The sequence below is a fragment of the Pipistrellus kuhlii genome, unplaced genomic scaffold, assembly GCF_014108245.1.
Source record: "Pipistrellus kuhlii isolate mPipKuh1 unplaced genomic scaffold, mPipKuh1.p scaffold_m20_p_55, whole genome shotgun sequence".
In the NCBI taxonomy this organism is placed as follows: Eukaryota; Metazoa; Chordata; class Mammalia; order Chiroptera; family Vespertilionidae; genus Pipistrellus; species Pipistrellus kuhlii.
Genome location: NW_023425557.1, coordinates 852,338 through 873,911, shown reverse-complemented (window position 1 = coordinate 873,911; position 21,574 = coordinate 852,338). Strand labels below are relative to the sequence as shown.

Sequence of the window (21,574 nt, the reverse complement as noted above, 5' to 3'; positions counted from 1 at the left end):
AGGGAGACCTGCTAATTAAAACAGCAGTTCTCAAGCCATTGTTTGGTAAAGGAGTGGGAAAACAGGCATCTCAAGAAAAGCTGTGTGTGTTTTTCAATACATATATATATTTTTTTAAATACATTTTTTAAATTTTTTTTTATATTTATTGATTTTGTACAGAGAGGAAGGGGGAGAGATAGAGAGTTAGAAACATCGATGAGAGAGAGTCATTGATCAGCTGCCTCTTGCACACCCCCAACTGGGGATATGCCCACAACCAAGGTACATGCCCCTGACCGGAATCGAATCTGGGACCTTTCAGTCCCAAAGCCGACGCTCTATCCATTGAGCCAAACCGGTTTCGGCTTAAATACATTTTTATTGATTTCTGAGAGGAAGGGTGGGGGATAGAGAGACAGAAACATCGATGATGTTTGGCTCCGTGATGGCTGGCTGCCTCCGGTATGCCCCCTTCTGGAGATCAAGCATGCAACCCAGGCATGTGCCATGACTGGGAATCAATCGTGATCTGGTTCATGGGTCAAGGCTCAACCACTGAGCCACACCGGCCAGGCGCTGTTGCGAATGTCAGTGAAGGGCAGCCTTCGTGAAAGGAAGTGTGGCCACGCCAATTAAACGTTTCTAGATGGGCCCTGCCAGTGTTGCTCAGTGGTTGGGCATCGACCCAGGAATCAAGAGATATTCTGTTTGATTCCCCGTCAGGGTATGTGCCCAGGTTTTGGTTGCTGGCTCGACCCCCAGGAGGGAGCGTGCAGGAGGCAGCCAGCTGATGAAGTTTCTCTCATTGATGTTTCTCTCTATCCCTCTCTCTTTAAAAATAAATAAAAACACCTCTATTTTTAAAAGTTTCTAATTCTAGCTGGTTTGGCTCAGTGGATAGAGCGTCAGACTGTGGACCAAAGGGTCTTGGGTTTGATTCTGGTCAGGACTTGTACAGGAGGTAACCAATTGATGTGCTTCTCTCACATCAATGTTTCTCTGTGTCTTTCCCTCTCTCTTCTACTCTCCCTAAAAATCAATAGAAACATAACCTCAGGATTAACAAAAATATATATATTTTTAATTTATCAGTTTTTTAATGAGCCCTGGCAGGTGTTGCTCAGTGGTTAGAACGTCAGCCCTCACACAAAAGGGTTGTGGGTTTGATTCCCAGCTAAAGGTTAAGGGCACAGTATCTGCCCCCTTTCCCTACCCCCCCCCACTCCTCCCCCCCCAGCCACAGTCAGGGCCTGTGCACCAGAGGCAATTAATTGATGTGTCTCTCTCACATTAATGTTTCTCTCTCTCCCCCTCCCACCCCCACCATTCCACTCTCTCTAAAAAAAGCAATGGAAAAAATACCCTCAGGCCCTAGCCGATTTGACTCAGTGGATAGAGCACTGGCCTGCAGACTGAAGGGTCCCGGGTTCGATTCCAGTCAAGGGCACAAACTTTGGTTGCAGTCTCCATTGGGGCCCTGGTTGGGAGCATGTGTGAGACAACCAATCAATGTGTGTCTCTCTCCGTCTCCCCCCTCCCTTCCACTCTCTCTAGTAAAAATCAATGGGAAAATATCCTTGGGTGAGGATTAGCAAAATATATATATATATATATGGTTATTTTTATATATATTTTTTGGTTATTTTTCTATTGATTTTTAGGGAGAGTGGAGATATATATATATATCTCCTCAAGTGAGCATTTAAAAAAAAGTTTTTAAATGATCAGACTATAATGACTAAGCAATTCTATTTCTAGGAGTGGATCCAACAGATAGTCATACATAAAAGCACAAAGAGACTCATGTAAAGACATTACTGCAGCAAGGTCCATAATAGCAAAGAAACTGGAGAGCTGACAATAGGGTTAGATTATGGGACTCCCTACAGTAAAATCTTATACAGATTAAGCAATAATAGGAATATATGTCATCTAAGTTTAGATTAAATGGAAAAATTCCTAGAAGAATACCACTTAGCAAAACTGACACAGGAAGAAATAGAAAAGCTTAATAGTACTGTAACCACCAAAGAAATTCAATTCTTAATGAAAATCTTTCCCATAAAGAAATCTCTGGGCACAGATGACTTAACCAAAAACATTTGATAAAAAATGCATATAGTTCAATTTATGTAAATAGTTTTATATACACAGTGCAACAATATGTATATGCACATATGTAGTTATATATATTTATATGGTTACTAGATCCATATATGTAGGCAAACACATAAAGGGAAAGCATGAAGGGGATGCATACCACACTGATTATGACGACTTCTGAGAAAGAGATTTGGGACTGTCCCTTTTACCTACATTGTTCCTGCTTTCTTAAAAAAAATTATATTTTACTGATTTTTTTAGAGAGGAAGGGAGAGGGAATAGTTAGAAACATTGATCAGCTCCCTCTTCACACCCCCTACCGAAGATGTGCCCGCAACCAAGGTACATGCCCTTGACCGGAATCGAACCCGGGAACCCTTCAGTCTGCAGGCCGACGCTTCATCCACTGAGCCAAACCGGTTAGGGCTATTGTTTCTGCTTTTATGAAACCATCTTTATGGCCAAACAAAACTCCATCAAAGGCCAGACTCACTGAGGTAAAAGAGCCAATGGTAGGAAAATCATGTGGGGACCAGCCAGCCTGGCAGCTGCCATCCGGTTCTGGGCATGGCTACAGCCAAAGCAGACAGTAGGTGCTTAATAAAAACATTTCTCCCATTTTGACACAGAAGTGGAGTCCACCACACATGTAACATTGTACATTTATTTACAAAGAGGTTAGAGAAACACACAGAATCCGGCCCCCTGTGCATCAGGGGGGTCACCATCGTCATAATAAATACAGTAATTTTTTAAAAAGAAAAAAAAATAATACTGGATTGGAACAGCTGAGGGTCCTCCTGAGCTCCCCCCACTCCCTCTCACCAGGGAGGGGGGCGGTCACGAGATAGAAGCCATCTTCCTTCCCCTCTTCTCCTTCTCAGTCCTCCATTACGGTCCGTGGATGGATGAGAGTTCTTTCCAGGTGTTATCAACTCCTATTTGACCCTCAAAACCCCAAAGTCAGCGCTCCTTGCCTTCCCAGGGCACTCTGCAGGCACCATCTGGGTCAGAGTCCCCAAGGGGAAGTCCTGGGGGTCCAGAGACATGGATGGGGGGCATGTTGTGTGTGAGGGGGGCCCTATCTGGGCGTGGGGAGGAGGAATAGGAGGGCTCCGTGAGAGAAGGGGAGGGCATCCACAGACTAAGTGTCTAAACTAAATGGGGAAATTCAAACCGAACTCCCCCTTCAGCATACCATGGTGCACCCAGAGTCCAGAGGAAGAAGGTGAGGTCCAGAGAGAGGGGACGTTCTGGCCCGGGCTGGGGCTGCGGAACCGGGCCTTCAGCCCATCGGGGTCACACAGGGCTCCTCCCCCATCTGGAGCCTTTTCCGCCGGGACCACCGTGCAGGGGGCAGCGGGGAAGGGTCTTTGGAAGCCAAGGAGACGGTGGTCTTTGGGGGGGAATGTGGTGGTGGTGCATTGGCTACGAAGGAGGGGGTGGGGGAGCACAAGCGAACCCCCACACTCATACTGTGGTCATGACCTTGAGGGACCCCGACCGGAAGCGCAGGATCTTCTTCTTGAGCGCGTGCGAGGCCTTGATCTTGACGAAGACCTTGGCGGGGCCCGCGGGCGCCCCTCCGCCCGCCCCGCCCGCGGGCCCGGCCGCCGCGGTGGCGGCCACGAGCTGCTGCGGCCACACGAGGCCGCCGCTGCCGTCCGAGTCGCTGGACGCGGAGCTGAAGGCGGGCGACTCCCCTTCGCTGGCGCTGGACTCGCTCTCGCCGTAGCCGCCGCCGCCGCCGCCCGCGGGGCCCCGGCGTCCCAGCGGCCCCGGCCGCCCCGCCGCCGAGCACTCGGAGTCGCTGCCGGCGCAGCCGTAGAGCAGCCGGCGCGGCGGAGCCGACGGCGAGGGCCCGGGCGCGGGGCCGCGGGCGGCGGGGGCGCGGGGGCGGCCGCGGCGCCCGTCCGCCGCGTCGATCTCGGCCGTGGAGCGCCAGCGGCGGCAGGAGCCCGCGGCCTGCGCTGGCCAGCGTGGGCGCGGGGCCCCGGCGGGGCCTCGGGGGCCGCGGCTCCTCGCGCTCCGCCGTCGGGTACTTGGGGGGCCCCGGGGGCGCCGCGGCCGCGCGGCCCAGCAGGCTGGTCTCCGACTGCGAGCGCGCGGCCTTGCGCGCCCGCGGCGAGCCCCGGCGGCCCGCGGCCTCCGCCATGCGTCCGCGGCGGCCGGCCGCCCGGGGGCGCTCCCGGGGCGGGGACTGCTCCACGCTGCGGCCCCGGGTCAGCGGCGGCGCTTTGCGGCGGGCCGCGCGGCCCGGGAGGCCCCGGGTGGCCGCCTGCGCGCCCGGGATGTACTGCGCCTTCACCAGGCGGCCCTCCGCCGGGCTGTCGGGGGGCGAGGGCGCGGCGGGCGGCGCGGCGGGCTCGGGCGCCGCCTCCGGCTCCCACGGCGAGGCCCAGGCGCGGCCCGCGGCGGCGGCGGGGTTGGGGCTCGCGGGGCGGCCCCCCGCGCGCTCCCCGGGGGGCTCGGGCGCGGGCCGCGCGCCTCCGGGGGGCGGGGACGCGTCGGGCGGCCGCTGGCGCACGCTGTTCTGGCGCCGCGGGCCGCCGTCCGCGCCCCCGGGGCTCGTCCGGGGCTGGCCCGCCCCCCGGCGGCGGCGCCTGCGCAGGAGCGCCGAGATGTAGCCGTCCAGGGGCCGCCCCGCCGCGCCCGCGGCGTCGGGCGAGTCCGCGGCGGGGCGGCCGCAGGGCCGCGGGCTGCGCAGCGCCACGGCGTGCAGCGGGCTGGGCGTCAGGAAGGGCCCCGCGCGGGCCCGCCGCTCCGCCGAGGAGCAGGCCTCCGAGCCCCCGGAGCCCGCCGCCGTCGGGTAGGGGGCCGAGAAGGACCGCGGCACCGGTGCCCGAGCTCCCGCCGCCTCCGGAGCGCTGGGACTGGCGTCTCCTGGGGGAGGAAGCAACATGGAAAAGGAGGAGTGGGCGAGGCTCTCAGAGCCCCTTCCCAACGCGCCTGCTATTGTCCCGTTCCTATTAAAAGGAAAGGAAGAAAAGAATAAAATAAGGAAGGGAAAGGGAAGGAACCCTGCCCGCACCCCTCCCCTTGTTTCAGGTTCACAGCAGCCTGCACGGTCCTCCTCCGCCTCTGACCTCCATCCCTAACCCCCTCCTCCACAGTCACAGGTCTCCAGCCAGAGTGACCCCCGGGTGCAGAGGCCAGCCACACGGCCTCAGGGCCTTTGCACTTGCCGTTACCCCATTCCTGCAAATGCTGTTCCTTCAGGAGACCTGAGGGGTCCACGCCCTCACTTCCTGGTGCCACTCAAATGACACACAGTCTCAGCGGTGCCCTCCCTGAACATATGTTGTAACATTGCAATTCTTTCCCCCATTTTCTTTTCGTTGTATTTGTCGGTATCCAATCCCCTCTGTAGCGCACGTACTTATCTTGTATGTTACCTATGTGTGACCAGGCTTCCCGCTTTAGGCGGGACAGTCCCGATTTTTAACAATTTGTCCCGCGGCGTTTTAAAAAAGTCCCGATTTTTAAAATGCAGCAGGCCGACGCCGGTTTGGCTCAGTGGATAGAGCATCAGCCTGAAGACTGAAGGGTCCCGGGTTTGATTCCGGTCAAGGGCATGTACCTTGGTTGCGGCTATATCCCCAGTAGGGGGTGTGCAGGAGGCAGCTGGTCGATGTTTCTCTCTCATCGATGTTTCTAACTCTGTCCCTCTCCCTTCCTCTCTGTGAAAAATCAATAACATATGTTTAAAAAAATAAAATAAAATAAAAAATAAATAAAACGCCGCGGGACAAATTGTTAAAAATCGGGACGCCTGGTCACCTTACCTATGTCGCCCACTAGAATGTCAGTGCTGTGAGGACGGGCTGTTTTCATTGCCGTACCCCTCACCCCCAGAGCAGTGCCAGGATAGCACCTAGCCGGGGCTCCGGAGCTGGGATGAATGAATAACAGCAGATCCTGATTACTGAGAGGCTCCCTGTGCCCAGTCCAGTGCCCCAAGGCAGAGGCTCACTGCATACCCAGAGCTTCCCTAGGAGGAAAATCCCATTTGACAGATGGAGAAACTGAGGCCTAGAGAGAAGGGACATGCTCAACACCACACGAGAGGGAAGGTCGCAGCCAGAATCCGCACGCAGGTTGGTTTGACTCAGAGGTGTGCTCAAGACCATCTTCTCACCGTCATTTCCCTGGCCGCCAGGGCCTCACCCCCGCCCCCACCTTACCTAGGGACTTGGGCCTCTCACTGGCATAGATGCCCCGGGGCTCCGAGGGACCCAGGCGTCCATAGGAGCCAGATCCGGAGAAGCCGCTGTCCCCACAGAAGGTCGAGGGTGGCGAGTCGGGACCTCCCGTGGAGCTGGGGTCTTCGTAGAAGCCTGCATTGGGGAGAAAGGGAGAGACGAAAAAGGGGCTTGGCTGGAGGGACCCCAGGGGGTGGAGAAAGGACACCAAGCAACAGAGACGGGGGGGGGGGGGGGGGGGGGAGCCGTAGTGGGGGGGGCGGTGGGAGACATTGGGGCATCCCAGGCGGACCCTGCTCCCCTTCCCCGTGCTCACCTGAGCTGCGCCCACTTTCCTGTCCCAGGCCCCCAGACTCCAGGCTCAGGTCTCCCAGCTGCTGGCCCAGGTCCCAGATGAGTCCGGGCAAGGCCTCCTGAAGGGGCATGGCAAGAGCAGGGCGGTCAGAGGGCACCCCCGAGGCCTCTGCCTGTCCCAGCCCCCCAGTCCCAGAGTTCACGGGCGGAGTCCCACCCTGACCATGAGGCTCAGACTTCACATGGGTAAAAGCGGGGCCTGAGTCCCAGGATCCCGCTAAGACCTCTGCCCCTGGATCCTCAGAAAGTCCTCTGGCTAAAGGCAGTGCTCAGGCAGCCACCTCACTCCCTGCAGGGTGAAGAGGCCTCCGAAGATCCCCTCCCTCCCCCTGCCTCTTCCAGCCGTGCTCATGGCCCCGTAGCCCCTGTCAGAAAGTGCCTCCTTGAGTCTAACTTCAGTCCTTCTTGCTTTAGAGGCACTTCATTGCTGAAAGGTGTGTCCAGGCCCTAGCAGATCCCCTAGCCATTGCTCTGCCGTCTCCCACCCTTGACCTGCTCTCCTCCTCTCCTCCTCCCCCTTCCCCGCCGATAGCAAGTTCCTTTGCAAGAGTTCCCGAGTCCTTTCTGGTGCAGACTGACCCTATGACTCATATGTTTTGCTCCTCACTTCAGAAAGCACCCCCATGCCTCATGGCAGGGCCTTCCTGGCCTCAGTGGTGGGTCCCTTTGCCCCCCGGGACCATGTCTGCCTCCTGCTCTTGCTCCATCCTCACCCAGAAGCCCCCGGTGCCCACCCCCTGCTCCTCATCCCGCTAGGAATGTCTGTGGGGTCTCTCCTGGCTCCTTGTGGCTGCAGGGGGGGACCCCTTCCTCTCAGGTGGGAAGAAACGACGGTGAAAACCGGTTTGGCTCAGTGGACAGAGCATCGGCCTGCGGACTGAAAGGTCCCAGGTTCGATTCCGGTCAAGGGCATGTACCTTGGTTGCGGGCACATCCCCAGTAGGGGGTGTGCAAGAGGATGTTTCTAACTCTCTATCCCTCTCTCTTCCTCTCTGTAAAAAAGTCAGTAAAATATATTTTAAAGCATTTTTTAAAGAAAAGGCTTTGAGGGGAGTGTGACAGGGACTGCGGGTGAGGGCAGGAGCCGAACCCCCCCTGGTGGGGTCTCTAAGACCCTAGAACTTAGCAGCACCATTTGGGGAAATGGGGCCGGAGCCAGGAAGAGTCCCCGGGGGTCCGGGTGAGGCAGGGGGGCAGCGGCGGGAGCTGGCGGTTGACCTCAGACAAAAGCGGCCTGTCTGGCCGGCGGGAGGGAAGGGGAGGGAGGGGAGCAAGAGGAGGGGCGGGAGGGCCGGCGCCCAGCGCTGCCTATTTAAGGCAGCAAGCCCGGCCGGCTCCGGGTAGACACCCCCTCCCCCTGCTTCCCACTCCGGTGACTGCTCTCCCGGGCCCCATCCCCCTGCACAGAAGCCCCCATCCGGGCTGGTTTATGGCAGGGGAGGCAGCAGGACGGAGCGTGCACGCTGGGCTCCTGCTCTGGGCGTGCAGGGGTGCTCAGGGGGGCGCCATCTTTGAGCAAAGCCCAGGGAGGCAGCCGAGCTGTGCAGGCAGGGGTGGCTACAAAACAGATCACCACGGCCCGCATGCCCTGTGTCATGTGCCCCCTTGCTCACTGCACTAGCCACACTGGCCTCGCCATTCCCTGCACGTGCCTGGCCTGGGCCCCCCTCAGGAGGCCGTGTCCCCCACATCTCCCTCCGCCTCGCTCGCTCCCTTGTTTCATTCAGAAACTTTGCTCACCCCATCCATCCCTTCTCCCACCCGCCCTCCAAAATAGCTCCCCCTCATCCTGCACCCCGAGGGCCCTGCCTTTTTCCTTCCTTGTGGCAATGCCCTCCAGGCTTAACGTCATAGATCAGGTTGGCATTTGTTCAGCAGAGCGTCCTCACTGTTCTGTTCCCTCCTGCCCCTCCCCAACCCCCGGTGCCCAGGACGGTGCCTGGCACAGAGCAGGTGCTCAGGAAAGTCTGCACGAAGGAGTGAGTGTGCAGCAGATTGCTAGACAACAGCTCTCAGGGAAGGAAGACATTTCTACATAGAAGCACTGGCGAGCCGAGACCGGTGTGGCTCAGTGGACAGAGCATCGGCCTGCGGACTGAAGGGTCCCAGGTTCGATTCCGGTCAAGGGCATGTACCTTGGTTGCGGGCACATCCCCAGTAGGGGGTGTGCAAGAGGCAGCTGATTGATGTTTCTAACTCTATCCCTCTCCCTTCCTCTCTGTAAAAAATCAATAAAATATATTAAAGAAGAAGAAGAAGAAGCAGTGAGAAGAGAGCGTGGAGTGGAGGAAGGAGAGGGCAGGGTGTGTCGGGTGAGGGTGGGTCAGCAGCACCCGGAGAGCACGTTAAAACCTGAATTGCGGGGTCCCTCCAGAACTTCTGATGCCAGGCAGTCCAAGCCCCCAAAACAGCATTTCTAACAGGCCCCATGTGGGCCACATTTTGAAAGCCACTGGCACCGTCTCTGGGACTTCACCCAAGACCCTGGGTTGTGTACAAAAGCAAAGCAAAACTTGATATTTTGGGTATGTAAGCCGTTTCTGCCAGAATAAGCACCCAAAGAGGTGGGGGGGGGGGCTCACAGGTGGCACAGAGGTGGTGTGTGTGTGTGTGGGTGCATTCAGGGGGCTCACAGGTGGCACAGAGGTGGTGTGTGTGTGTGTGGGGAGGGTGCATTCAGGGGGCTCACAGGTGGCACAGAGGTGGTGTGTGTGTGGGGGGGAGGGTGCATTCAGGGGGCTCACAGGTGGCACAGAGGTGGTGTGTGTGTGGGGGGGAGGGTGCATTCAGGGGGCTCACAGGTGGCACAGAGGTGGTGTGTGTGTGTGTGGGGGGGGTGCATTCAGGGGGCTCACAGGTGGCACAGAGGTGGTGTGTGTGTGTGTGGGGGGGTGCATTCAGGGGGCTCACAGGTGGCACAGAGGTGGTGTGTGTGTGGGGGGGTGCATTCAGGGGGCTCACAGGTGGCACAGAGGTGGTGTGTGTGTGTGTGGGGAGGGTGCATTCAGGGGGCTCACAGGTGGCACAGAGGTGGTGTGTGTGTGGGGGGGGAGGGTGCATTCAGGGGGCTCACAGGTGGCACAGAGGTGGTGTGTGTGTGTGTGTGGGGGTGCATTCAGGGGGCTCACAGGTGGCACAGAGGTGGTGTGTGGGGCGGGGGGGGGGGGGAGTGCATTCAGGGAGTCCATGAGGGATAGGACTCCTGGCTGGGAGGATGGAGTGGCTGAGGAGGCACAGCTCGGTCCCAGTTCCCAGGGTTCCAGTTCAGCTCTGGCGCTTCCCCGCTGTGTGGCCCTGAGCAGTGACTTCCCCTCTCTGGGCCTTGGTCTCCTCCTCCGTAACAGGGCGTCCTTCCACTCCCTCTCTGACTGGGTTGCTGTGAGAACTCGGTGAGTTAAAAACAGCAGCTCCTGCTAAACCCTTCAGAAATGCTAGCTTTTATCATTACGTGAACGCTCTGAATGTCCAACAAGGAAAACTATAAAATCATGTTTACTCGTGTCATTAAAAATAAATATTGGTCAATTCTTCAGGTCTCACTTCAGTGCTGCCGCTGTTGGGAAGGCAGGAGTTAGGGGGACAGAAAGGAGAGGCCTCCCCTTTGTGCCTGGACCCCCCCCCCTCACCCCCTACCCCCAACTCACCCTCCCTCAGTCTATTCTAAGTCTGACCTCATTCTTTCCAGCTGCAAAGGCATGAATCTTTAAAAGACCAGAAGGTCTTTGGTCTGAATCTGGATCCCCATTTGCCCAGGGTGCCTAGTGGGCTGCAGGGTGTGTGTGTGTGTCAAGCTCCAGCAGGTTTGACCCGAATGTGGTTAGGGCTTCCTGGACACCTAACCCCTTTGCACAAACTTTTCCAGGCCTTCGTTCCTCCCCTAGTCTGTGTCCAACTCCCTTGCTCTCTGTCAGGAAGTCCTTCTGCAAGTCTAACTTAAGTCCTTCCTGCTGGAAGGGGATCTTCCTTGGCGGGAGAGAACAGGACCACCCCCCCTCCCCGCACCCCCAGGAATCCTGCCTGTTCTCTCTGCCATAGCCATCACTATTATCAGGAATGAATGACGCCTGGCTTAGCGTTCTTGCTTCAGAGGGACCGGGAGGGGTACGTAGTAAGACAAAGGCTCAGGAGCGAGTGGAAACCTCCGCCCCCTCTTCAGAAGGACCCAGGAACCCCTAACGCCGGAGGGGTTTATATTTAGCGCTTTCTCTGCTTCTCTCTGTGGGGCTCCCTCCCTCCCGCTGCCTGCTGCCGCCTCCTCCCTGACGCTGGGACAGAGCTTCGCCTGGAGACTGTGTGTGTGTGTGTGTGTGTGTGTGTGTGTGTGTGTGTGTGTGGTGGGCAGGGGGAGAGGCCTCTCTACTACCACCTCATGGTGGGGGGGAGGGGGTTTGAGAGGCAGAGATGGGGAAAGGGAGGGGGGAAGGCAGGGGAGACTGAGGCAGAGGGAGGGAGAGGCTGAGGGACGGCGAGGGGCACAGCCTGCCGGGGGAGGGTGGAGGAGCGGGTGGAGGCCCCCACAATGTGTCTCTAACTTTGGGAGGGGGTGGGGCCTCCCACAGCTGTTTCTGTTTCCAGAGAAGAATGTGCAGGGTCCCTCTCCCGCCCGGGGAGGGGCTGGGCGTGCAGCCTGGGAGTCTGGCTGCGGTCCCCCCTCTCCAGTCCCCATCTGGGGTGGGGGCAGCCGAGGTCAGCAGCAAGGAGAGCCCCCTCCCCCGCCACCTCGGCTCAGGTTTCCCCAAACCGGAAGCTCTGACCACCCACAGGCTTGGGGATGGGGGAAGCTGGGGTCTGGGGCCCGGCGGGCTGGGGGGAGGGGAAGAGAGAGACAGGGACGGGGACCTGGGGCAGGAAGAGAAGTGCAGAAGGGAGGAGCAGAGCGAGAGAAAGCACACAGCAAGTCACAGAGAGGTGGCGGTGAGCAGGGAGAGGGAGGGACCCAGGAAGCGGGCAGAGAAGCAAGAATGAGGGGAGGGCGAGTGGAGAATGACAAGAGTGCAGACTCCTGCCTCATCTCCCCCATGAGAGCGCCTCAGGGCCCAGGAGTCAGACACCTCAACCAGCCTCCTCTTGGGTTAAGCAGGATTGGGACGAGGTAGGAAAGGAGGGAGAGAGACACGGGAGGGTCAAGATCACCGTGGGGACCTCGGGGACTGTGAGCTTCCCTCTGGGGACCCTAAGATTCCCTCCCCCTGAGCCGCCCCCCACCCCCTCTCCCGAGATCTCCAAGCACACCCGCACTTAGGGAAGATGGAGCCCGGGCAGCCGGGCCCCAGACTGGGGCGTGTTTGGATCCCGGCTGTGTGACCTTGGGTGAGTCGTTTGCCCTCTCTGAGCCTCAGTTTCTTCCTCTGTAAAATGGGGACTATCTCCTCTCACCCTCCAAGCTGCAGAGAGACAACGCATGCCCAGTCCTGGTCCCTTGGGCTGGACACATACTTGGCGCCCAAAAACATTTCCTTTGGGGAAGGGGCGCGAGGGATGGGGCCTGTGCATCTCTAGAGGCTCCGACAGGGGTGATGCAGCCCCTCCTTCCCGCGCCTGGGGGTGGGGAGGCCACATCCCGCCCGCCCGCCCGCCACCCAGACTCCAGGGTCTGCAGCCCCACCCCCTCCCCTGCACCCCTCCCCCCAACCGGGATGGGCATAGGAGCATCCAACCCAGACAGACAGGCAGACAGACAGACAGACACAGATGGCTGCGGAGGGAGGGACGGACAGGCGACCCCTCACCAGCTGCTCCTCCAGGGCCGCCGCGGCCCGGCGCGCCGCCGCCGCATCCTCGTCCTCGTCGGCGTCCTCCTCGTCCTCGGCCTCGGCGCCCCCCATTCCGGGCTGGGCCAGCCGCAGCGCCTGCTGCACGCGGTATTCCTGCCGCTCCCGCAGCCAGTGCAACTCGCAGAGCCCGGCCAGGCTGCCCTCCAGCCAGCCCCGCAGCCGGCCCCGCTCGGGGCTCACCGGGAACGAGAAGGCCCGGATCATGGCTGCGGCCCCCCGCCCCAGCCCAGCCGGGCCCCGCGGCCACCTCTGCGGGTCCCACCTCCCCGCCCCGACAGCCCGCCCGCCCGCCCGCCCGCTGGCCCGGCTGTCACCGTCTCATCTGCATAGGCGCCCGCCCATTGGGCCGCCCACCCGCGCCTCATCTGCATGGCCACGCCCCCGGCCGCACAGCAACCGTTACCTATGGCTCCGCCGTCCGCGCCCCGCCCCACTCGCTCCACGCAACGCATGCTCGCAGCTTCGCGGCTGCCTACTGGCTGTGCTCTCCGCCACGCCCCCCCACGCTGGCCTGCCATTGGTCCGTGACCACGCCCCCCACGCGTTACAATGAAATAAGCCCGCCCTCGCTCCAATACCATTGGTCCGTGCTTCTCCGGGCCCGCAGCGGGGTCTGGCTGCCATTGGCCGGCCGGGCAGCCGGGGAAGAGGTGTTCTATAAATAGAGAGCGGGTCCAAGTGACAGTTTGGCAGAGGTTCCTTTCCCCCCAACTCCTAGCCGCCTTCCGCTTCTGAGGCTGAACAGGAGGAGGAAAGGGTTAAAGGACCGAGCCCTGATGGTGCCTTCCTCTCCCACGGAGCCTTCCCAGACATCCGGCCGTAAAGCTAGAGGGCCGGTCTAGCTAAGATCAAGAAACTCCCATAAAATTATATACTTCTGCATGCGGCCAGCTAAGAAGATCCAGGAGCTTAGTTTTAACGTTCTGCTGCTACTGTCTTGAAATGCTTAAGTTTTTGAACAAGGGGCCCCCTGTTTCCATTTCACATTGGGCCTCGCCAATTATGTAGCCAGTCTTGCTTCTGAGAGTCTTAAGATCGGTTATATCCCAAATATAATTTGGAATTATATCCCAGATTCTGGAATCCTAGGAACCTGGGTGGAAACGCTATGATTCGGGCAGAACAGAATCTAAAGAGCCTTTTGTCTCCCAGATGCTGCGAGGCTCTGCGATCACCATTCTACAATTCCAGGGGCCTTTGTTCTACGTTCTAAGAGGCTTTGTTCTCGGCTCCTAAGATGCTGTGTTCTCAACCTTCTGTGACCCTAAGAGTCTGAGCCTGACATTGATTTCCCGGGTTCCCTCCTCCCTCTCCAGGCTCCGAGAGTGGGGCTGGCGCCCCCAGGCGGCCAGCCTGTGTCACTACGCCGAACGTGCTTCCCTACAACCTTCAAGGAGATGGATCTAGCTCCAATAGTCATAACCATTTTTCAGACAGTCCTTGACTTCTTAAAAGCCAGGGCCCTGCCCTGCCTGGTTTGTCTCAATAGATAGAGCATCGACCCACGAACTGAAGAATCTCTGGTTCGATCCCGGTGAAGGGCATGTTTCATAGTCGCAGGCTCCATCTCCAGAGGCAACCAATTGATATGAGACTCATCGATGTTTCTCTCGCTGTGTCCCTCCCCTGCCCTTCCACTCTCTCTAAAAATCAATTTTAAAAATTCTCGTGTGAGGATTAACAACAACAACAAAAGCCAGGGCCCAGAAGATCCTGTGAGAACCTCAGTCTTTTATGAGTGACCTCCTGGTCGTTTGCTGGAGAGGCAATAGCAGAGAATGAGAGCCAAGACTGTCACAGGACAGACCCATCTCTACCACTTTCCAGCTGTGTGACCTTAGGAAACGTGCTTTACCTCTCTGTGCCTCAGTTCCCCAGTATGTATAGTGAGCACCAGAGTACTGCCTACTTCATTGAGTTGTTATGGGGGTTAAGTGATATATTGGCCAAGTGCTTAAAGTGGTGCCTTCCATGTATAAAGAGCCACAGAAGGATCTGATAAATAAGGAAAAAATAATCTAGAGTCCAGGGGAAAACATAAGCCTGGACTTTAGTAGAGACAAACTTCATTCAATTCCCGTCCTGTTTAAGACAGACCTAATCTGTCCTCAATGACCTTAATTCTCCAACTTGGGGAGATGATTGGGATTGATGAAAGGGGGATCTGATGATGTCAGGATTGGTTTTTCACCCCCGTTGTGTATGCAAAACCAGTTGAACCATTGGCTGTATGAAATACTGGATCTCGAGATGTTTAGGTTTCTGGTCTAGCAGGCATTTGAAGATGGGTATTCCTAGGAAGATAAATTAAAACCAAATTTTGAAGCCAGAGGGAGTTGAGAGGGTTCTGAGAAGGAAGTGAAGAGAGCTGCTTGGTCCTTGAAGTTGGGACAGCATTAGCAACTCTGCAGATTTCCTTTTTGGCCTCTCGATGTTCTTATTGATAACTAGGCCTGGCCAGCGATCAAAGCGCCAGCATCTATCTGGCCTGGAAGGGCAGGATCCCAGCTGACCTCTGGGCCCTGGGTGGTACCTGGGTTCCTGGGTCCCCACCTCCACCTGCGTCATGGGGCCCCTGCCCAGCTCCCTCAGCACCTGGGAGCTGGGCCGCAGCCCCGCCCCCTGCAGCCACCACTGCTCACCATCTGCCGGGCCATTGGAGGGGAGATCAGGCCCCCGCCTGGCTCACTCAGTGCCTGGGAGCTCCCTTCTGGGGGCCAGCACACGTCATAGCAAATGGTCAAACTCCTGGTGGAGTTGGGAGGAGTTGGCGAGGAGGAATGTGGGACAATGCTCACACCTTCCGCAGTGATCCTTCTTCTAATTACGTCACCGAGGTATTGGATGACCTCAGCATAGCTTTTTCTGGGGGAGGGAGGGCGAGGGTGTGGAGGACACGATTCAACCCACATCAGGCCCAGACATCTGCAGCCGCATTCTCTGTCAGTGTTGGGTAAAGGTGAGATGATAAACATGTGCTGGGGATAAGGTTTGCCCTCAGGTGCAGGGTCATGTCCTGAATTGTGACTGGCATGGTTGTGATATGTTCCTTGATTCCTTGTGACCCTGGGAGGAAGGGCTGGGGAGTAGCTGCTGAGGGTCAGGGACTTGTTGAAATGAACGGAGCGGACAAGAAGACCATGCGCATGTCGGGTTAGAGAGGAACTGCGAGGAAAGACCAGAGCCTTCACATTAGCATTCAGAGAAAAGTGAGCGGGGGCTTCGGTGGAACCTTGAGGCGTAACCATCCATCTGTGTGCACGGCTGACATTCCCAGGGGAGAGCAAGATGAGACTGAATGTACATGCAGAGGATGTGAAAGAAAGCAAAGGGGCCCTAGCCGGTTTGGATCAGTGGATAGAGCATCGGCCTGTGGACTGAAGGGTCCCAGGTTCGATTCCGGTCAGGGGCATGTGCCTTGGTTGCAGGCACATCCCAGTAGGGGGTGTGCAGGAGGCAGCTGGTCGATGTTTCTCTCTCATCAGTTTCTGACTCTATCCCTCTCCCTTCATCTCTAAAATCAATAAAAATATTTTTTTTTAAAAAAAGAAAGCAAAGGGGCCTAACGGATTTGGCTCAGTGGATAGAGCGTCGGCCTGTGGACTGAAGGGTCCCGGGTTCGATTCCGATCAAGGGCATGTACCTTGGTTGTGGGCACATCCCCAGTAAGGGGTGTGCAGGAGGCAGCTGATTGATGTTTCTCTGTCATTGATGCTTCTAACTTTCTGTCTCTCTCCCTTCCTCTCTGTAGAAAATCAATAAAATATATTTTAACAAAAAAGAAAGAAAGAAAGCAAAGGGGATGCTAATGCAGTAAAGTGGGTGGTGTCCGAGGTATGGCTAGAGTCCAGGCTGGTGTTGGGTTGGGAATTCATGGGAACTGGGTTTGACTACTTGCTCTTGGTTGGACTAACCATATCCCAATGGTAACATCGGGGCCCTTGATGGAGGAGATGGGGGTGCTGCAGGGGCTGGAGGCAGTCTGAGGAGGCCATGAATGGGGGGGGGGGGTTCTGCAGAGCCTCGGTGTCAGAGCACGCTCAGGAAGCTTCCAGAGTGACATGGAAAGATCTCTTTCCACTCTCAGAGGTTCCACCTCTGAGACGCACCGTGTCGGTTGAGCTGGAGGCACAGAGAGAACCGGGAATGCAGGTGAGCAGAGCACGGCTTGTGGCGGGGGGACAGGTCGGGGGGCTGCTTGCTTGTGAGGTGAGGAAGGGAGGAGGACCAGGGTGGACAGCGCAGTCAGGGACTGGGAGAGAGATGCTCTGTCATCAATGTACAATGATAACACTTCGGATTTATAGAACATCGCATCCGGAAAGATTTATTGAAGTAACTCGAGTGAAAGCCTGGCTGGGAGCCCTGGCTGGATGGCCCTGTTGGTTCGATAGTCATCCTGCTATGCCAAGGCTGCAGGCTGGACCCCTGGTCAGGCCACATACGGGAACCAACCAGTGGCCCTGGCCTGGGCGGTTCAGTTGGCTGGGCTTTGTCCCAGGCACCATGAGGTGGCCAGTTTCCGGTCAAGGGCACATGCCCAAGTTTTGGGCTCCATCCCTGATAGGGGGCATGCAGGAGGCAGCCAATTGATATTCTCATATCGATGTTTCTCTCTCTTCCTCTCTCTAAAAAGCAATCATAATTTTAGAAAGAAAGAAAGAAAGAAAAAGAAAGAAAGAAAAAAGGAAGGAAGGAAGGAAGGAAGGAAGGAAGGAAGGAAGGAAGGAAGGAAGGAAGGAAAATGAGTTGGGTAGTAAGGGACCTACCAAGATAGAGAATGGCTTAGACAAGGGTAAACCATGTGCCAAATTGTGGAATCTTCTCACAACCATTGGTGTGTGTGTGTGTGTGGTGGTGGCTGTGAGATACCGGGTGGGGTGCCTCCTGTATCTACTCATCTGGTGGTAGCCAGATCATCCGTGGGAGGGTCATGCCCTCTGCGGGCTGAGGGGTGTTTATGGACAAAAGGTCTGCTGGAAGGCAGTCACTGGGAGACTGAATCTCAGGCCTCCGTTCCTTTGTGTGTGGTACAGAGGACAGTCTCAAGCCCGGTGTTCCTTTACAGTATCCACACGTGCCTCTATCATGATTAGGTTTTGTGATATCTGATGGCCTTGATAAAATTGACATTTTTGTGTCTAATTATTTAAGTTGTAGGACCTTACAGTGCATTTGATTTACCTGCCATGGCATCCTCGTAATGTTGGGCTATCTCATGAAATTCAGTCATGGAGGCATTTTCCCAGGTAACATGGTTTTTGTTTGGGAATGGTGGTGACCGAGAGACCCCAGGCCCTGCCTGCAGGGGTTCGCCCCCTAGTGGGGAGACAATCCTGTGCCCAGTGTTTGTTTTTCTTGTTGCTTTAAAAAAAAAAAAAAAAAAAAAAAAAAAAAAAAAAATATATATATATATATATATATATATATATATATATATATATATATTGATTTTTTACAGAGAGGAAGGAAGAGAGATAGAGTTAGAAACATTAATAAGAGAGAAACATTGATCAGCTGCCTCCAGCACACCCCCCACTGGGGATGTGCCCGCAACCAAGGTACATGCCCTTGACTGGAATCGAACCCGGGACCTTTCAGTCTGCAGGCTCTACCCACTGAGCCAAACCGGTTTAGGGCGACAGTGTTTGTTTTTAATATTTATTTCAGAGAGGGAGAGAAAAATCAATGATGAAAGGGAATCATTGATCGGCCGCCTCCTACTGGGGTGGAGCCTGCAACCCAGACATGTGCCCTTGACCGGAATTGAACCAGGGGACCCTTCAGTCCACACGCTGACGGTCTATCCACTGAGCCAAATCGGCTAGGGCAACATAAAGTGTTTTGTTGTTTTTTTGTTTGTTTTGATCATGTCTCTAATTCTGGCCTCAGAATATTAAACCTAGTTGCTAAGACAGACTTGTTAAGGATCAGGCCTGAGTAGTCCTCTCATACATTTCCTCGCCTGGGTGTCTGCCCTTGGAGATGGCTTTGTCCCTCCACTGGGTACACTCCTGGGTCGCAGGCCAGTTGCAGAGGGAGAGGCCCTCAGGATGGAGTCTGAGGGACACTCCCCACTAGTGCGAGCTTGGGTTTGTCTCAGAGGTGTTCTGGTTCATCCAGAGATCCTCCCGGACTAAGGCTCACTTAGCTCTCTCAGATCAAAGAGCTGAGCTCCAGCCGAAACCGGTTTGGCTCAGTGGGTAGAGCGTCGGCTTGGGGACTGAAAGGTCCCGGGTTCGATTCCCGTTAAGGGCCTGTACCTTGGTTGTGGGCACATCCCCAGTAGGGAGTGTGCAAGAGGCAGCTGATCGATGTTTCTAACTCTATTACTCTTTCTTCCTCTCTGTAAAAAAATCAATAGAATTAAAAAAATAAAGAAGAGCCAAAACTGGTTTGGCTCAGCGGATAGAGCTTCGGTCTGCGGACTGAAAGGTCCCAGGTTCGATTCCGGTCAGGGACACGTACCTTGGTTGCAGGCACATCCCCAGAAGGGGGTGTGCAAGAGGCAGCTGGTCGATGTATCTCTCTCATCGATGTTTCTAACTCTCTATCCCTCTCAATTCCTCTCTGTGTAAAATCAATAAAATATATTTAAAAAGTTAAAAAATAATATTAATAAAAAAATAAAGAGCTGCAGCCCTGGAACACTGGCCAGCAAATGGACTAGCTCCGTGGTCAGCAAACTGCGGCTCGCGAGCCTCATGTGGCTCTTTGGCCCCTTGAGTGTGGCTCTTCCGCAAAATACCACGGCCTGAGCGAGCCTGTTTTGAAGAATTGGCATTAGAAGAAGTTTAAGTGTTAAAAATGTGGCTCTCCAAAGACATTTCAATTGTTGTTCTGTTGATATTTGGCTCTGTGACTAATGAGTTTGCCGACCATGGGACTAGTTGATAGAAACTGGGAAGATGAAGAGCAAGCTCCAGGCGCTGACTGGCCTCCATCGGCTGCTAAACTCTGCTGGTCCCTCAGGGCGCAGGACGAGTGTCTAAGGAAGCTGTGTGAGTATGAGCGTGAGCCTGGCGGATGGCTGTTCCTGCTCACAACCCCCGGGCCCACATGCCAGCTCAGAAAACTGGCCCTCCCTGACCGCCGACCCCCGGAGGCTGCCCTACCCACCTGGGCTCCCCACAGGACTGTCTCCGCACTGGCTGGTGAACCCCCTGAGGTCACCACCATGCCCATGTCCACAGCATCCATCACCCTGCACAGTGTGACAAATGGAAGAACCAGAGAATGGGCACATTCAGGGCGAAGAAGTCATCACATCAGTTTAAAACAGAAAATAGTGTGTGCCAGGTTTACACTACAGGCCAGACCTCTGCTAACTGCATTGTCGTTATTAACAGTTGTGGTTGGTAATGACACCACCAACTAGAAAATGCATCAAACAAGCCATGGGATTACTTGTTTTTTTCTAAATACGTCCCTTCTCTCTCCATTCTCCCCCTTCGGTCATATTCCTTTCACCTCTCCCCCATTTCTAACTCGTTTTTAAAATATTTTTTTTAAATTGATTTCAGAGAGGAGGAGGGAGAGAGAATTAGTGATCGACTGCCTCCTGCACGCCCCACACAGGCGATGGACTTGGGAACCAAACAGTGAGTGACCACCTGGTTCATAGGTCTATGCTCAACCAGAGCTGACGGACATCCCCTTCCTAGGGATTTCTAACTCTTCATCTCTTCTCTCCCCTCTTCTCCTTATGCCACCTCCACACCTTCCCCCTCCCAGTCTCCCCTCTTGGCAATCCTTCCTCTATATTATCCAGCCATTAGCCTCCTTCCAAGCGTCCCCACTCTGTCCCCGCCTTTGCAGGCAGCCTCCTTCCAGGTGAACAGACTGACGATCCAGATGTGTGGCCAGAGGCCGTGGCCCCGGGGCCAGAGATGAGTCCGTTTTAATTGTTGGGGAATGAACCTTGGAAACAACTCCCCGCATCCCCGCCACGCTCCTCCCCGGGGCGTGCCCCTTCCAGCTGGGGCAGAAGTCGCTTCTCCGACCTAGAGAGTCCGTCGCAGGAAAGGGGAGCAGGGCCGCTTCCCGGGGGGAGGGCGGGAGGTCGGCGTCCGGAGGCGGCGGGGCGCGGGGCCTCAGAGGACGCTGATGCGCTGCGCCAGCCCCTGCATCTCGTGGTCCTGCGGCGGGAGGGCCCCGCCGAGCTCCATGTCGGAGGGCAGCCCCGGCCCGGGCAGCGGGTGCTCCGCCACGAACTGCTCCCAGCGTGCGTCGTCGCTCTCGTGCGTGATGTACCGCTCGCCCATCTTCCCCTCCAGCTCCCGGAGGTCCAGCCACGTCTGGTACTCCTGGGCCCGGGAAAACGGGGTTAGCTGGGGCTGCACCGGGAGCGGCCAGGTACCCGAGGTGAGGCCACGCCCCCACAACCTGCGCAGCCAATAGGGATCTAGCTCTACCCATAGCCAGCCAATGGGAGGGCCGGCCACCTTCTAATGGGCCACACCCTTCGCTACCTGCCCGGCCAATGAGAAGCCCAGCTCCAGCCCCGCCCCCTGCGTCACCTGTAACCACGGGTGGCTGAGAGACTTGTCCACGCTGTAGCGCTTGCGCATCTTCACCTGCAGCAGGTTGTTGATGAGGTCGATGGCTGCGGGAGGAGAGAGACAGCTCACACCACAGGCCACCGGCCTGCCTGCTGCCCGTCCAGACCTTCCTTTTGCCCCGGCCCAGCTGGCTCAGGTCCTCGCCCGCACCAACCACTCACCCACCCATTTCCTCATTAAATCACACACTTGTTTCCCCCATACAGATGTGGCACACACGCTCCAAGTCTCTGCCTCAGTTTCCCCCTTCCTATGTCACCTTCGTACGTTCTGTCATACACAGACAGTTAAATCTGTTCTACTCTTCACTTAGTACTATTTTTCTTTAAGCCAACTCATTTGTCCAAGATATAATGTGAAGTGGGCAAGGCAAGGTGGAAAAACAGCACGTACTGCCAGGCCGGCCTGGCTCAGTGGATAGAGCATTGGCCCGTGGACTGAAGGGTCCCGGGTTCGATTCCGGTCAGGGCACATGCAACAAGTTGTGGGCTCGGTCCCCAGTGTGGGACATGAAGGAGGCAGCCAATCAATGATTCTCTCTCATCATTAACGTTTCTCTCTTTCTCTGATATCAATATATATCAATATATATATATAT

The 21,574-nt window shown here is 56.3% G+C and overlaps 2 protein-coding genes across 3 annotated transcripts in view; both read right to left on the bottom strand.

Moving 5' to 3' along the window:
• Positions 1-3,441: 3,441 nt before the first annotated feature.
• DACT3 (dishevelled binding antagonist of beta catenin 3) lies at positions 3,442-12,703 on the bottom strand. The gene is given in 5 exon segments (XM_036416379.2): positions 3,442-4,056; positions 4,058-4,968; positions 6,270-6,422; positions 6,604-6,700; positions 12,371-12,703. Coding segments are annotated over 5 exon segments (1,911 nt in total). The 5' UTR covers positions 12,620-12,703; the 3' UTR covers positions 3,442-3,555.
• Positions 12,704-20,272: 7,569 nt separating this feature from the next.
• Positions 20,273-21,574, bottom strand: part of PRKD2 (protein kinase D2) — a 34,353-nt gene continuing 33,051 nt past the window's right edge. For both annotated transcript variants that reach the window (XM_036416378.2, XM_036416377.2), the window contains exons 18-19: positions 20,935-21,020; positions 20,273-20,721 (exon numbers count right to left, since the gene is read on the bottom strand). In XM_036416378.2, coding sequence (XP_036272271.1) covers positions 20,509-20,721; positions 20,935-21,020 — 299 coding nt within the window. In that variant the 3' untranslated portion in view covers positions 20,273-20,508. The remainder of the gene's footprint in view (positions 20,722-20,934; positions 21,021-21,574) is intronic.